Source organism: Pagrus major, chromosome 22 (genome assembly GCF_040436345.1).
Source record: "Pagrus major chromosome 22, Pma_NU_1.0".
In the NCBI taxonomy this organism is placed as follows: Eukaryota; Metazoa; Chordata; class Actinopteri; order Spariformes; family Sparidae; genus Pagrus; species Pagrus major.
In genome coordinates, this window is record NC_133236.1 from 6773338 (window position 1) to 6790750 (window position 17413).

General features: G+C 38.8%; 1 protein-coding gene across 1 annotated transcript; it reads left to right on the forward strand.

The window, feature by feature from the left end:
* The first annotated feature begins 1182 nt into the window (after positions 1–1182).
* On the forward strand, positions 1183–3905 carry LOC141018328 (uncharacterized). The gene is made up of 4 exons (XM_073493270.1): positions 1183–1237; positions 2514–2569; positions 2766–3125; positions 3313–3905. Exons 2-4 carry the CDS (start codon positions 2521–2523, stop codon positions 3570–3572), a joined length of 669 nt encoding a protein of 222 aa, XP_073349371.1. The 5' UTR covers positions 1183–1237; positions 2514–2520; the 3' UTR covers positions 3573–3905.
* The last annotated feature ends 13508 nt before the right edge of the window (positions 3906–17413 follow it).

Below are 17413 nucleotides of genomic sequence, written 5' to 3' on the forward strand. Positions count from 1 at the left end.
AGACTCCAGAAGTTTGTCTTGCTGTGCTCTGAGCACTCCTCTAGTATGGCCTTTGCTGGGTGAGACCTTTTGTGGCCCTGCAGATACACCCAGTCTGCCAACATGAGCTTCACCCTCCTTATTCTCAGAGGTTCTTCCCCCATCTCAACTTGCAGGACTGCTGCTTCTTCTTCTTCAGATTTTAATCATGTTATATACGTTGTGTTATTTAATGAGCTCTGTTCAATATTATGATTGTTGACCATTTGTATTTATCAGACGACTTTTCTCAAGAAACTGATGCAATAAAATCTCTTGTCTGTCTCCATATTCTAGTCGTCAATACGGCCTGAAAACCACTTTGTAACTGTTTATCTGTTTTATTCTACATGATGTATTTATCCATAATAAAATATGACTTTATGATTCATATCTCATCTCTCCTGTACTGGACTCCTGCAGGATGTCATGAAGCTTCAGGTGAACTGATCTGCTTGTTCTCATGTGTTGTATGATGTCACAGGACACACAGGAAGTGATGTCTTTATTTATTTCATCTTAATCTTTGTCTTCTCATGAACATTGTTACTGTCTTTACCTGATGTTGTGTTTATAATGTGAACATGCTGTGAATAAATCCTTTAATATGAGAGAAGATGTTTTTATTAACATGGTGTTTATTTAATAGGTCAAATAAAATCATGTAGTTACATTTAAACAGAGAAAACTTCAGATCAAACTTCTTTCCATCAGGAGAAAAGTGGAGTGTTTCCCATCATGCACTGTGTTCTGTGGGGAGAGAGAAACATCTGCAGCTCTTTATGATTTAATTCTGATGCTTCAACACATCGAAATATACGAGAGGAAGCTGGAAGTAACAACTCAAACAACTGTAGTGTCACACTGAATCTGCGCAGGAAACTTTGAACCAGAACACAGTCAGAGAGTCAGGGGAGTTTTAATGCAGGTTGACGCCTACGACTTGCTTACACTTCCTAGAGATAAGAATGTGCGTGTTAATAGAAAAATGGGGCGTATCTGGTGAAAACGAAAGAAGAAAAAAAGAATCTCATCACTAGCGGAGCGAAGGGGCGTTTCTTGGTCACACAGTCAGTAGTCATTGGTGGTGCATATATGTGTATGGGTTTATCTACATACCCACAACAGTAGAGAGGATGTCCTAATTCTCCGGAGCGTGTCGGTCTCTCTTTCGAAGAATTTATCTTCAACCGACCCAAGTCGTCAGAAGCTCTTCTCTGTAAGTAATCGTATTTGATGAATCAGTCAGCTGTGTGAGGGACATTCTACCAGAAACATCATTTCCACTTGTATAAATCTTGTGTGAGAAGATGAAACTAAACAGTCAGTGTTGATATTTTCCTCCACCTTCATCTACACAGTTAAACACATTCATTCATCAATATGTAGTCAAACAGTCAGTTGTGAGCTCCTGATGTCCTGTGTGACAGTGATGTGAATGTGGATTGGGATGGAGTCGTCGTTTTGTCTACTGAACTTTACTAACAGCCGCTGGGTTTCAACATGTTTGTCTTTTATTCTGCTGCACATTTAGTAAAGTTCAGTCCTCAACAAACTTGTTTTGACTGTAGATGTTTCAGCTTTCTTCTCTTCAGGACGTTTCAACTGGACTCATTCACTTTTTACTATAAAATCATCAAAGAACAAACAGACTCGGGAACAGCTTCTTTCCACAAGCCATCACTGCACGGAACACAATAGAAACACGCTCGCTCGCTCGCACGCACGCACGCACGCGCACACACGCACACACACACACACACCCACACACACACACCACCCAAGGACAATGTGCAATAATTGTAAAGAATATCTTACTGTACATACTTACAACCTGCAGCACTGCACATATGTATTTACATTTTTATACTTACATTGCACTACTTGCCTTGTACTTTTTACTTTATTTTATGTTTGTGTGAAATACTCGGATGCTGCTAAAATTTCGTTGTACACTTGTGCAATGACAATAAAAGGATTCTGGTTCTGAAAGTCATCAAATATGACGCATTGTTACTGACATCTGACAACAACTTGAGCTTGTTTGTGTTTATTTGCAGTTTTCATGACTTTATATTGAGACACTGTTTATATGTGTTTCTAGTATATCAGTGTTACATATTTACATAATATAAGTTTTATACATCAGCTTCATTCTTTAAATAAATAAAATACCAAATCAGACTCTGACGTCATGCTACATGCAGCTGATAGGAACCCTGTGGTGTTTTTTTTGTTCCTGAGATGTCCACATACTATTGGTCACTTTAGTTTTATTATGAAGTTAAATGATTTTCTGTTTTCGCCATTTAATTTGTTGAACCACAGAGCTGTTGATGTGTTTTTACTGAGTCACCATCAAAGCTGTTGGACAGCAGGACAATAAAGACAAAGGAGTATTGTAGAGACTAAAGACAGACTGTAGGTGTTTGTTGTGGTACATGTGAGGACTGAACTGTGATCACATGTCTCTTCACCTCTGTCTCCTCTCACAGGGAGAAGATGATCTGCAGGATCCTGCTGCTGCTCATCAGCCTCAACTGTGTCTGTGGTTAGTTTACAGCTTCTCTTTATTACACTGTGATTCAATGGATCAGTTAAAGTAGCCACATGTGAGCAAACAGTTGATGTTGATGAGCCTCTGCAGCTCTGAGACGTCACTAAACTGTCCACAGAAACATGTGTAGATGGAGTTTAAAGTTGTCAGTGTGTCTGCTCCTCACTTTCCCTCTCTGTCTCCTCAACAGGAACATTTGTAGTGAATGTGACACAGACCTCCTACCAGGCAGAGGAGAACCACAACATCACACTGGAATGGATGTTCACAACCACAACTGTCACTTCCCCCAACTCCCTTTATATCTTCTGTGAGATGATAACTGATCACACAGGCTCAGTCCTGTTTCATCTACATGGAGGTGTCGAGGTCCCAGAGTCTCAGGATCAACAGTTTGTAGGACGAGTCCAGTGTGACAAAGACGTCCTCAGAGATGGACGACTCAGACTTCATGTGTCCAGACTCAGGACTGAGGACTCAGGCCGGTACCTGTGTGAAGTGAGGACAAACTATGGTGTGGACTTTGGTGAATGTCGGCTCAACGTCTCTGGTAAGTTGGTTGAGTAGAAGTCAGTAGAACTTTATTATCAGGTTAAATTCAGCAGCTTTTTTGGATCAATAAGAACCTGAAGAAAAGTATTGAGGACGACCACAATCCACAATCCTTCACTTCATTGTCACAGAATCTGAGAAATATGTCACAACTTCAGCTGTTCTGTTGTTTGGTCTCTTTACAGCAGCGATGGATTGGTCCGAACCTGAGAGACCCAACACAGACACACCTGAGAGACCCAACACAGACACACCTGAGGGACTCAAATGGCCCATTTGGGGAACAATTGCCTTCTTCATCATAGTGGGACTGGCAGTGGTAGTTGTGTCTGTTATTTGTCTTTTAAATAGTCCCTTTCTGTCTGTTGAACAAGATTGTGCCTCAGACTCCAGGAGAGGACTTAAGAAAAGTTACAGCTCAGCAGAAACAGAAGAAACAGTTTGATCAACATCTTAATGAGACGTTAGGACAGACAACTTGAGAACATAACGCCTCCGTGCCAGTGATGACTACATCCTCAGGCACCTGGACTCCCCAGGAGCCTCCACCAGGATCCTGTTTGTGGACTCAACACCATCATCCAGCTCTGCTACAGGACAAGCTCTCCCTGCTGAGCGTGTCCGGCTCCACCTGCAGCTGGATCACAGAAGATCCATCAGTACTGTGACCTTGAACAATCCATGTCAAACATCCTATTTACATTTATATATATATTATGTCTTCATTATTTTTTGTGGTGTTTGTTCTTTTGCACCTACACACCACAGCAAATTCCTCATATGCAGAAACTTACTCATCAAAACTTAATAAAAAGGATTCTGATTCTGATAGCAGTGACCGGACTACTGATAAACTGTACATGTTATATATTATCAGACTTTTTCTGAGATTTTTTATGGTTTTATGTGTATATATGTATGTATGAGTTTATATTATATATTTGTGCTTTTTAAATTGTCTGACAAACCAAACTGAAAATGATCCTCCTGTAAATCATTCTGACTGTGAAGCTCTTTAGAACTTTGCTCTTAAATATGAAATGTGACTGTTATTAAAATAAATCTTTCTGTTACTTCACTGTGTAACATTACTGTGGCTGTAGGAGCTCAGAGGGAGTGTGGTGACGGATGATTGCTGTTTGTCAAAATCTCTCTTTTGTATTAAGATTGAGGTTTTTCCCCCTTTTAACATCATCATCTGTTTGAGTACAGAAGATTAAAAATAACTGAATGTTTGAATCATGAACTGAATCAGTCCACTGGGAACCTGTTGGGTCGACATGAAGGAGACTCAAGTTTCTGACGAAGCTGCTGTTTCACTCCAAACAGAATAAAGTCCAGCTGTAACCAGACAGCAGCAAACTCAACACGACACAGATTCTGTAGCATAGAGATGGATATGAGAACTTAAAGAATGACCTAAAACAGCCTCTACACTCAACATACCATTCAAAGGTTCAATAAACAAGTTAGAGCTGAACAATCTTGACTTTTATTCAGGAGTTGTGAATTAATCAGGTCAAACGTCTTCATGTGTGACACTGATGTACTCAAATACTCAAGTAATGTGAGACAAACTGAGTCAGAAGTCACATTTAAATCAAATATCACAGATAAAACACAACGTGAACATCTTTGAGACCTTCAGTCACATTTCAACAACCTGATGAACTAAATCAGAGGTGTCCAAATTCTGTCCCGCGGGCCAATCACGGCCCGCAGCTAATGTCTTAAATGTTATAATTTAAACACCTCAAATTTGATCACGTTATGAGAACAAACAGGGAAAAAAGTTACCCACACACACACAAATCTCAACCCTAGGTTGTTTGATTATTAGGGTAAAGCAGCAGAATTCTGTAGCCCCCCACCTGCTGATTTTGGCATTCATAAATTCAAACAATATTTACAGCTCTGATTGTGCTACATTTGCACGAAGTCTTGATTAAATCAAATGTATTATCAAAAACTAGCCAATGTAAAACCAGAGTCACTTCATCCTGTGGCAGGTGAGTGGCAACTGATAATGCTACATTCTTACGTGCCAAGTCTTTATGGTTAAATCACTTTTTATTATCATTAATTTTTAATTAAAAACTATCATTTAACAGCCCCACAGTCACTTCATCCTGTGGCAGCTGCCTCAAAAAGCTGTAGTTGCCGTGGCAGGTCGGTAAAGTCAGTGGCACCTGAAGATGCCACCGGAAGTTGCCACAGCAAACAGCGACAGCTGCCGCTGCCACGATTTGCGCATGCTCTGTCCGCACACACTGAAGCTGGTCTGCTGCTCTCTCCTTCACTGCCAGTTTACACTCTGGGATGTAAGCGGCTGCCCCCATATGCCCAGTTTCTGGATCTTATGACCCATCTGTAAATATTAATAGCTTATTTGCATCGTTCTTTCCAATATAGTGTTGCACTATTACGCCAGTGTCACTCTGTCCTGACTTCTTCTTGAGTCTGTGCTGAACATTAAAATCCACCGACGGCTCCTGAAACACCCGAGGAGGAATTTCTGTTAGAGGAACACTCAACATATACTGCACATGACATAAACCAATACTTTCAGCCTTCACATTTCCAACCCAGCCCAGACTCCAGAAGTGTGTCTTGCTATGCTCTGAGCACTCCTCTAGTATGGCCTTTGGGTGAGACCTTTTGTGGCCCTGCAGATACACCCAGTCTGCCAACATGAGCTTCACCCTCCTTATTCTCAGAGGTTCTTCCCCCATCTCAACTTGCAGGGCTGCTGCTTCTCCTTCTTCTTCAGATTTTAATCATGTTATATACGTTGTGTTATTTAATGAGCCCTAAATATCTACAGAGGGAGCGACTTTCATGAGGCGTTTCATGCTCGAAGCTTCATGATGTCATGAACAATATGTTCAATATTATGATTGTTGACCATTTGTATTTATCAGACGACTTTTCTCAAGAAACTGATGCAATAAAATCTCTTGTCTGTCTCCATATTCTAGTCGTCAATACGGCCTGAAAACCACTTTGTAACTGTTTATCTGTTTTATTCTACATGATGTATTTATCCATAATAAAATATGACTTTATGATTCATATCTCATCTCTCCTGTACTGGACTCCTGCAGGATGTCATGAAGTTTCAGGTGAACTGATCTGCTTGTTCTCATGTGTTGTATGATGTCACAGGACACACAGGAAGTGATGTCTTTATTTATTTCATCTTAATCTTTGTCTTCTCATGAACATTGTTACTGTCTTTACCTCATGTTGTGTTTATAATGTGAACATGCTGTGAATAAATCCTTTAATATGAGAGAAGATGTTTTTATTAACATGGTGTTTATTTAATAGGTCAAATAAAATCATGTAGTTACATTTAAACAGAGAAAACTTCAGATCAAACTTCTTTCCATCAGGAGAAAAGTGGAGTGTTTCCCATCATGCACTGTGTTCTGTGGGGAGAGAGAAACATCTGCAGCTCTTTATGATTTAATTCTGATGCTTCAACACATCGAAATATACGAGAGGAAGCTGGAAGGCAACAACTCAAACAACTGTAGTTTCACTCTGAACCTGCGCAGGAAACTTTGAACCAGAACACAGTCAGAGAGTCAGGGGAGTTTTAATGCAGGTTGACGCCTACGACTTGCTTACACTTCCTAGAGATAAGAATGTGCGTGTTAATAGAAAAATGGGGCGTATCTGGTGAAAACGAAAAAAGAAAAAAAGAATCTCATCACTAGCGGAGCGAAGGGGCGTTTCTTGGTCACACAGTCAGTAGTCATTGGTGGTGCATATATGTGTATGGGTTTATCTACATACCCACAACAGTAGAAAGGATGTCCTAATTCTCCGGAGCGTGTCGGTCTCTCTTTCGAAGAATTTATCTTCAACCGACCCAAGTCGTCAGAAGCTCTTCTCTGTAAGTAATCGTATTTGATGAATCAGTCAGCTGTGTGAGGGACATTCTACCAGAAACAATAATTCCACTTGTATAAATCTTGTGTGAGAAGATGAAACTAAACAGTCAGTGTTGATATTTTCCTCCACCTTCATCTACACAGTTAAACACATTCATTCATCAATATGTAGTCAAACAGTCGGTTGTGAGCTCCTGATGTCCTGTGTGACAGTGATGTGGATGTGGATTGGGATAAAGTCGTCGCTCGTCTCCAACTGACTCTGTTTTGTCTCTACTGAACTTTACTAACAGCCGCTGGGTTTCAACATGTTTGTCTTTTATTCTGCTGCACATTTAGTAAAGTTCAGTCCTCAACAAACTTGTTTTGACTGTAGATGTTTCAGCTTTCTTCTTCTTCAGGACGTTTCAACTGGACTCATTCACTTTTTACTATAAAATCATCAAAATCATCAAATATGTTAGAATCAGAATCAGAATCAGAATCAGAAAGAATCAGAAACAGATTTATTGCCAAGAAGGATTTTACACCAACAAGGAATTTGTCTAGGTGAATAAGGTGCATACATTGAAGACAATAAACATTAAACAAACAGTGACTGTAATAAATATTAAAAAGAAAAAATATTTTTTTAAAATATTAAAAATAGAAGATGTACAAATTCTGCATTAATGTAATGCAAAGATATCAAGGGCGGTGATGAGTTTGAGTGCCAGAGTGCAAGAGTCAGTGTCAGTTTCAGTGTCAGTGGGGGTGGGGGTCCAGGTGTCGTGCCAAAAAGTGATTGTCTGCCAGAATCTGACTTCCGGCCGCGGGAGCGCGCACAGCAGCCCGTTGAGCGGTAGCGCAAAACCGTCTGCTTTTCTCTGGATTAAACAGTCATAATATGCAGAAACACACAACTGCATTATAATGTAGGCCTAATTATAGCTTCGAAAGCTTAACGTTTATCACGTAACGGCAATTACGTGATAGACATGTCTCTGTGCTTGGTTGTCTGATGACTTTGTGTAGCCCTGTCTTTGGAAATTAGACTGTAATGAATATGATTTAGGCTATTGGTGGGGTTTCAATAAAGATATGATAACTTTTGCAACGATCCTCGTGACTGCATTGTTTTTTATCTGATCTGGGCCCTTCATAGTATTTGCTTTCCATGTTTGGATGTGTTTTGCAGTTTTCAATCACTTTTCACCTGTCAAAAATTGATTGAAGGCCAAATACAGTTAATGAAAGGTGTTTTCTGCCTAAATATGACTTGATCTCATTCATAAGCTTCATAATATAAACACTAGAGCTCACAGGACAACTTGGAATTCTTTTAAAGGACCATTACAACAGAAAATGTGCATTTTCACCTGCCAAAAATTGATTGAAGGCCAAATACAGTTAATGAAAGGTGTTTTCTGCCTAAATATGACTTGATCTCATTCATAAGCTTCATAATATAAACACTAGAGCTCACAGGACAACTTGGAATTCTTTTAAAGGACCATTACAACACAAAACGGGCTTTTTGACCTGCCAAAAATTGATTGAAGGCCAAATACAGTTACTCAAAGGTGATTTCTGTCTAAATATGACTTGATCTCATTCATAAGCTTCATAATATAAACACTAGAGCTCACAGGACAACTTGGAATTCTTTTAAAGGATCATTACAACAGAAAATGTGCATTTTCACCTGCCAAAAATTGATTGAAGGCCAAATACAGTTAATGAAAGGTGTTTTCTGCCTAAATATGACTTGATCTCATTCATAAGCTTCATAATATAAACACTAGAGCTCACAGGACAACTTGGAATTCTTTTAAAGGACCATTACAACAGAAAATGTGCATTTTCACCTGCCAAAAATTGATTGAAGGCCAAATACAGTTAATGAAAGGTGTTTTCTGCCTAAATATGACTTGATCTCATTCATAAGCTTCATAATATAAAGATCTGAGCTCACAGGACAACTTGGAATTCTTTTAAAGGACCATTACAACAGAAAATGTGCATTTTCACCTGCCAAAAATTGATTGAAGGCCAAATACAGTTAATGAAAGGTGTTTTCTGCCTAAATATGACTTGATCTCATTCATAAGCTTCATAATATAAACACTAGAGCTCACAGGACAACTTGGAATTCTTTTAACGGATCATTACAACACAAAATGGGCTTAACAATGGGCAAACAAAAAAAAAGTATTTTCATGGAGGGATTGCCTGTATGGTCGATCCGGCCATGCTCACACTGGCCCTTTTCACAGTTTACAAGTAGTGACAAGTAATGGTTAAGATATATTCTTCAAAATATAACTGATGAGTGATATGAAGTGACTTTGAGGCAGAGCACCCCTTTCAGTCCTACATCAGGAGCTGGAAACAATATTTGGCAAGTGTAAAAATGCTATTTATGCATTGCATTGGCCCTTTAACGCATGCAGGCTGCACATGCATCTACTATGTGCCCATGCACACTTGATTAATTAACAGGCCTGTTTAATTGACGCGTGCATGCATAGGCTGCTAGATCCACTTGAGAAGACTTGACTTTATTTCAGCATTCATCATGGATCCCTGTCTGTTTGACCAGATAAAGGCTTTCTTGAATGATGGAACCCTTCCCCCAGGATTATCTACAGTCAAGAAAAGTAATTTTTGCCGGAAGACAAAGGCTTTTGAAGTGCAAGGTGAGATGGGTCCTCAAGCTGTATTCTTAGACCTAACCTGAGTATACATGAGGGGCGTCCGAGGGGCTTATAAATTATATTAATCTGACAGAGGTGGCATACATTAAATATATCATGTATAGTAAGTATAGTAAGTATAGTAAGGATAAGTAAGTAAATTATATTAAGTAAGTATAACTGTATTTGTATTTGGCCTTCAATCAATTTTTGGCAGGTGAAAAAGCCCATTTTCTGTTGTAATGATCCTTTAAAAGAATTCCAAGTTGTCCTGTGAGCTCAGATCTTTATATTATGAAGCTTATGAATGAGATCAAGTCATATTTAGGCAGAAAACACCTTTCATTAACTGTATTTGGCCTTCAATCAATTTTTGGCAGGTGAAAATGCACATTTTCTGTTGTAATGGTCCTTTAAAAGAATTCCAAGTTGTCCTGTGAGCTCAGATCTTTATATTATGAAGCTTATGAATGAGATCAAGTCATATTTAGGCAGAAAACACCTTTCATTAACTGTATTTGGCCTTCAATCAATTTTTGGCAGGTGAAAATGCACATTTTCTGTTGTAATGATCCTTTAAAAGAATTCCAAGTTGTCCTGTGAGCTCTAGTGTTTATATTATGAAGCTTATGAATGAGATCAAGTCATATTTAGACAGAAATCACCTTTGAGTAACTGTATTTGGCCTTCAATCAATTTTTGGCAGGTCAAAAAGCCCGTTTTGTGTTGTAATGGTCCTTTAAAAGAATTCCAAGTTGTCCTGTGAGCTCTAGTGTTTATATTATGAAGCTTATGAATGAGATCAAGTCATATTTAGGCAGAAAACACCTTTCATTAACTGTATTTGGCCTTCAATCAATTTTTGGCAGGTGAAAATGCACATTTTCTGTTGTAATGGTCCTTTAAAAGAATTCCAAGTTGTCCTGTGAGCTCTAGTGTTTATATTATGAAGCTTATGAATGAGATCAAGTCATATTTAGACAGAAATCACCTTTCATTAACTGTATTTGGCCTTCAATCAATTTTTGACAGGTGAAAACTGATTGAAAACTGCAAAACACATCCAAACATGGAAAGCAAATACTATGAAGGGCCCAGATCAGATAAAAAACAATGCAGTCACGAGGATCGTTGCAAAAGTTATCATATCTTTATTGAAACCCCACCAATAGCCTAAATCATATTCATTACAGTCTAATTTCCAAAGACAGGGCTACACAAAGTCATCAGACAACCAAGCACAGAGACATGTCTATCACGTAATTGCCGTTACGTGATAAACGTTAAGCTTTCGAAGCTATAATTAGGCCTACATTATAATGCAGTTGTGTGTTTCTGCATATTATGACTGTTTAATCCAGAGAAAAGCAGACGGTTTTGCGCTACCGCTCAACGGGCTGCTGTGCGCGCTCCCGCGGCCGGAAGTCAGATTCTGGCAGACAATCACTTTTTGGCACGACACCTGTACTTGTTAAGGATCCCAACAGTCTGACATCTGACAACAACTTGAGCTTGTTTGTGTTTATTTGCAGTTGTTTTCTCATGACTTTATATGGAGACACTGTTTGTTTGTATGTGTTTCTAATGTATCAGTGTTACAACATTGACAACATGTCAGCTTTCATGTCTGTAGCAGCAGCACTAGTTCTGCAGTGTTTGCATGCAGCTGCTAGATGGTGCTGTTTGCACCTGAATCCTGAATACATGTTGTCATGTTTCCTGCTGGTGGTGGACAGTCGATCAAACGCCATCTTGTGTCAGAAGTACAATACAGCAGTTTAGTGTCAGCATCAAGACTGTCCAGTCAGGAAGTCCTTGTGTGTAATAATGAGCAGGACAATAAAGACAGAGGAGTATTGTAGAGACTAAAGACAGACTGTAGGTGTTTGTTGTGGTACATGTGAGGACTGAACTGTGATCACATGTCTCTTCACCTCTGTCTCCTCTCACAGGGAGAAGATGATCTGCAGGATCCTGCTGCTGCTCATCAGCCTCAACTGTGTCTGTGGTTAGTTTACAGCTTCTCTTTATTACACTGTGATTCAATGAATCAGTTAAAGTAGCCACATGTGAGCAAACAGTTGATGTTGATGAGCCTCTGCAGCTCTGAGACGTCACTAAACTGTCCACAGAAACATGTGTAGATGGAGTTTAAAGTTGTCAGTGTGTCTGCTCCTCACTTTCCCTCTCTGTCTCCTCAACAGGAACATTTGTAGTGAATGTGACACAAACCTCCTACCAGGCAGAGAAGAACCACAACATCACACTGGAATGGATGTTCACAACCACAACTGTCACTTCCCCCAACTCCCTTTATATCATCTGTGAGATGAAAACTGATCACACAGGCTCAGTCCTGTTTCGTCTACATGGAGGTGTCGAGGTCCCAGAGTCTCAGGATCAACAGTTTGTAGGACGAGTCCAGTGTGACAAAGACGTCCTCAGAGATGGACGACTCAGACTTCATGTGTCCAGACTCAGGACTGAGGACTCAGGCCTGTACACATGTGATGTGAGGACAAACTATGGTGTGGACTTTGGTGAATGTCGGCTCAACGTCTCTGGTAAGTTGGTTGAGTAGAAGTCAGTAGAACTTTATTATCAGGTTAAATTCAGCAGCTTTTTTGGATCAATAAGAACCTGAAGAAAAGTATTGAGGACGACCACAATCCACAATCCTTCACTTCATTCTCACAGTATCTGAGAAATATGTCACAACTTCAGCTGTTCTGTTGTTTGGTCTCTTTACAGCAGCGATGGATTGGTCCGAACCTGAGAGACCCAACACAGACACACCTGAGAGACCCAACCCAGACACACCTGAGGGACTCAAATGGCCCATTTGGGGAACAATTGCCTTCTTCAGCGTAGTGGGACTGGCAGTGGTAGTTGTGTCTGTTATTTATCTTTTGAAATATTCACTTTCTGTCTGTTGAACAAGATTGTGCCTCAGACTCCAGGAGAGGACTTAAGAAAAGTTACAGCTCAGCAGAAACAGTTTGATCAACATCTTAATGAGACGTTAGGACAGACACCTTGAGAACATAACGCCTCCGTGCCAGTGATGACTACATCCTCAGGCACCTGGACTCCCCAGGAGCCTCCACCAGGATCCTGTTTGTGGACTCAACACCATCATCCCGGCTCTGCTACAGGACAAGCTCTCCCTGCTGAGCGTGTCCGGCTCCACCTGCAGCTGGATCACAGAATATCCATCAGTACTGTGACCTTGAACAATCCATGTCAAACATCCTATTTACATTTATATTTATATTATGTCTTCATTATTTTTTGTGTTGTTTGTTCTTTTGCACCTACACACCACAGCAAGTTCCTCATACGCGGAAACTTACTCAACAAAACTTAATCAAAAGGATTCTGATTCTGATAGCAGTGACCGGACTACTGATAAACTGTACATGTTATATATTATCAGACTTTTTCTGAGATTTTTTATGGTTTTATATGTGTATATTTGTATATATGAGTTTATATTATATATTTGTGCTTTTTAAATTGTCTGTCAAACCAAACTGAAAATGATCCTCCTGTAAATCATTCTGACTTTGAAGCTCTTTAGAACTTTGCTCTTAAATATGAAATGTGACTGTTATTAAAATAAATCTTTCTGTTACTTAACTGTGTAACATTACTGTGGCTGTAGGAGCTCAGAGGGAGTGTGGTGACGGATGATTGCTGTTTGTCAAAATCTCTCTTTTGTATTAAGATTGAGGTTTTTCCCCCTTTTAACATCATCATCTGTTTGAGTACAGAAGATTAAAAATAACTGAATGTTTGAATCATGAACTGAATCAGTCCACTGGGAACCTGTTGGGTCGACATGAAGGAGACTCAAGTTTCTGACGAAGCTGCTGTTTCACTCCAAACAGAATAAAGTCCAGCTGTAACCAGACAGCAGCAAACTCAACACAACACAGATTCTGTAGCATAGAGATCCATATGAGAACTTAAAGAATGACCTAAAACAGCCTCTACACTCAACATACCATTCAAAGGTTCAATAAACAAGTTAGAGCTGAACAATCTTGACTTTTATTCAGGAGTTGTGAATTAATCAGGTCAAACGTCTTCATGTGTGACACTGATGTACTCAAATACTCAAGTAATGTGAGACAAACTGAGTCAGAAGTCACATTTAAATCAAATATCACAGATAAAACACAACGTGAACATCTTTGAGACCTTCAGTCACATTTCAACAACCTGATGAACTAAATCAGAGGTGTCCAAATTCTGTCCCGCGGGCCAATCACGGCCCGAGGTCAGATTTTATACGGCCCGCAGCTTATGTCTTAAATGTTATAATTTAAACACCTCAAATTTGATCACGTTATGAGAACAAACAGGGAAAAAAGTTACCTACACACACACACACACACAAATCTCAACCCTGGGTTGTTTGATTATTAGGGTAAAGCAGCAAAATTCTATAGCCCCCCACCTGCTGATTTTGGCATTCATAACTTCAACAAATATTTAGTGCTCTGATAATGCTACATTCTTATGTGCCAAGTCTTTATGGTTACATCACTTCCAAAGTGGAACAAGCGGAGATCCTCAGTTCACTGCAAAAATGGGGAAATGACTATGGTGACGAGGAATCTCTAGCTGAATTCTTCACTTTTGCCTTCGAAAAAAGAGAGGACTATAACAAATTATGTGCAAAACTTATGGATGCAGCAAACTACAAAGTACTAAGTTTTTGCCAGATTTGAGGAAACAGAGGAAGAGGCTTAAAACAACATTAATAAAGAGTGAACAAAAAAAGCTAAATAGTGTCTTCTTTACTGTGCTGTTGAGACTGACAGAACAAACAGGGAAAAAAGTTACCCACACAAACACAAATCTCAACCCTGGGTTGTTTGATTATTAGGGTAAAGCAGCAAAATTCTATAGCCCCCCACCTGCTGATTTTGGCATTCATAACTTCAACAAATATTTAGTGCTCTGATAATGCTACATTCTTATGTGCCAAGTCTTTATGGTTACATCACTTCCAAAGTGGAACAAGCAGACCCACTGAGCATTAGACGTCTATTAGACGTCTAGTCTAAGTTTAGACCGACATTCGCCCGTCTATAATCGGTCTATATTTTAGCCCAAACCTAGACGATACAATTTAATCCATTAATCATTAAATATTAAATAAAAAAACAACTGTAAATTGTATAAATGGTGGCCAAATGTTGGATTAATACATTTTTAACAGTCATTTATCAATGTACATTGTAGTTTAGATTTAGACTCGATTTAGACGTCTAAATCAGGACCTCATATCAACGTCTATTTTTAGACCAAATCTAGACGATTGAATTATATAATGAATACTGACCAAAGAAAACAACTGTAAATTGTATAAATGATGGCCAAATGCTGGATTAAAACATTTTTAACAGTCATTGATCAATGTACAGTGTTGTTTAGATTTAGACTCTATTTAGACGTCTAAATCAGGACCTCTTATCAACGTCTATTTTAATACCAAATCTAGATGATTGCACTAAATGATGAATACTGTCCAAAAAGTAACTGTAAATTGTATAAATGATGGTCAAATGCTGGATTAAAACATTTTTAACAGTCATTGATCAAAGTGCAGTGTAGTTTAGATTTAGACTTGATTTAGACGTCTAAATCAAGACCTCATATCAACGTCTATTTTTAGACCAAATCTAGACGATTGAATTAAATACATTAAATAATGAATACTGACCAAAGAAATAACTGCAAGTTGCACAATGGTGTCCAAATATTGTACTAAAATCATCTGAATGACCATTGATCAATATACAGTGAAGTTTAGATTTAGCCTTGATTTAGACGTTTAATCAGCATCTAGATTTAGACCAGGTTTAAACTATTAAGTTATCTTTATTTTTTAATGTTGTTTATGTTATGTTTACATCTTATGCTTTCTTTTTTAAGCATATGCCAACCATGTTTAGAAATATTTAGATATCACTATTAACCTATAGGCCTAATTAAGGCAGTTTGCAATAAAGTTTATTGAGCATTAATGCAAATAATTCCTTTGAAAAAAGAATTATTGGTGAACAGTAAAATAAAATGGCAATTTGCACTAAAGGTGATCGGGGACAGTTATGCAGATACTGTCAGCAGATCCCTCTATGATCCCTCCCCTCCCCACTAGGAGGCAGCAACACGCTGGAAGTTGTCTTGTGGACCGGAAATCAGTTTCGGGAAGATCAAAAACGACTTCAGGCCGTCTATGCTTTTGGGCACCGGCTTCTTTTTACAGTCTGTGGGCACCGGTCGAGAGCAGAGAGTGTGTGAAAAGAAGAAGAGCTTCCCATAGGTGAGTGGTCAAGGTAACGTTATTGAAATGCTGCTTTTTCCTGCAATGTTTGTTCATTTAATTGTCATCAATCCGTTTTAAAAATGCCGACGATATACTTGATATGCTAGCTATGGCTTGCCTGCCCTGCTAGCTCGCTAGCTATGGCTTACCTGCTAGTACAAGCATATCATTGGCATTTTCTTTCCAAAACATGATACATTTCTGAACCGTTTGTGATAGAGACGAGCAGTAAACTGCTTTGTTTGCAGAAGCTGTACGAAAATCCTTCAAGGATGCCACCGATGACCGCATTGCCTCAGCAATGGGGCTACATTTCAAGCAGGCCCCAGCTCGCAGCGGTGGAGGGGGCTACAAGCCATCGGTGTAGTTGTTGTTTGTCTTTTTGTTCACAGTTGAAGGGTGTTCTTTTAAAATTTATAATGTTTTTAACCCTCCTGTTCTGTTCTGACTCTGAAATTGACCCAATCTGTTCACTTCCTCCATCCTTGGTTCTTTCCTTCCTTCCTTCCATTCCTTCCCTTCATCCTTACTACTTCTTCCTTCTTCTTGATCCACTTGTTCCCTCCCTCCATGTTTTGTATTTTCTATTTTGTAAAAGAATTAAAAATATTTATATTGCACTTTCATATGTTTGTGATGGTTGGAATTTGTTTTATAAATGTAGGTTGATTGAGATTACAGTAGGATAGTTTGGTTAATGTTCCCATCAAGAGATATATTTATATCCAGTGGTAAAATAAGCATGACATTAGTGTTACTGAAACCTATTTAAAAGACCAAAAAAACACATGTGAATAGATTGTCATAACATACTGCAACTACATCAAGGTAAGGATCACAGGTTAAATTTGGTCATGATGCATTTTTGACAACTTTAATGTCCTTTTTAATATAGGGTTCTTGTTAATAATTTGATAGATTGTAATTACATTACTTAAATATCTAGATTTATTATAATATCCATATAATATGTTTAATTGACGGCTAGATTTTGTAATGGGGTTTAAATATGGTATAAAAGTAAACGTCTTAAATTAGTCGTCTATAAATAGACGTTCATTAGCAGTTATTTAAACGTCTAAGGTGAGACGAGTCGTATACATTTGGTATAAAAATAGACGTCTGGCAAACGTCTAAATTTAGACGTCTATAAATAGACGTATATTAGCGGTTATTTAAACGTCTATGATTAGACAAGATGTCTAGACGTAGTCGTCTTTTAGACGTCTATTAGACGGCTAGTATAAACTTAGACGTCTAAAAAACTTTCACTTTTATACCAGTGGTAGACCGATTTTAGCCTAGACGTCTAGGGACCATTTAGACGTCTATTAGACGTCTTTTAGACCGGAAAATGCTCGGTGGGGAGATC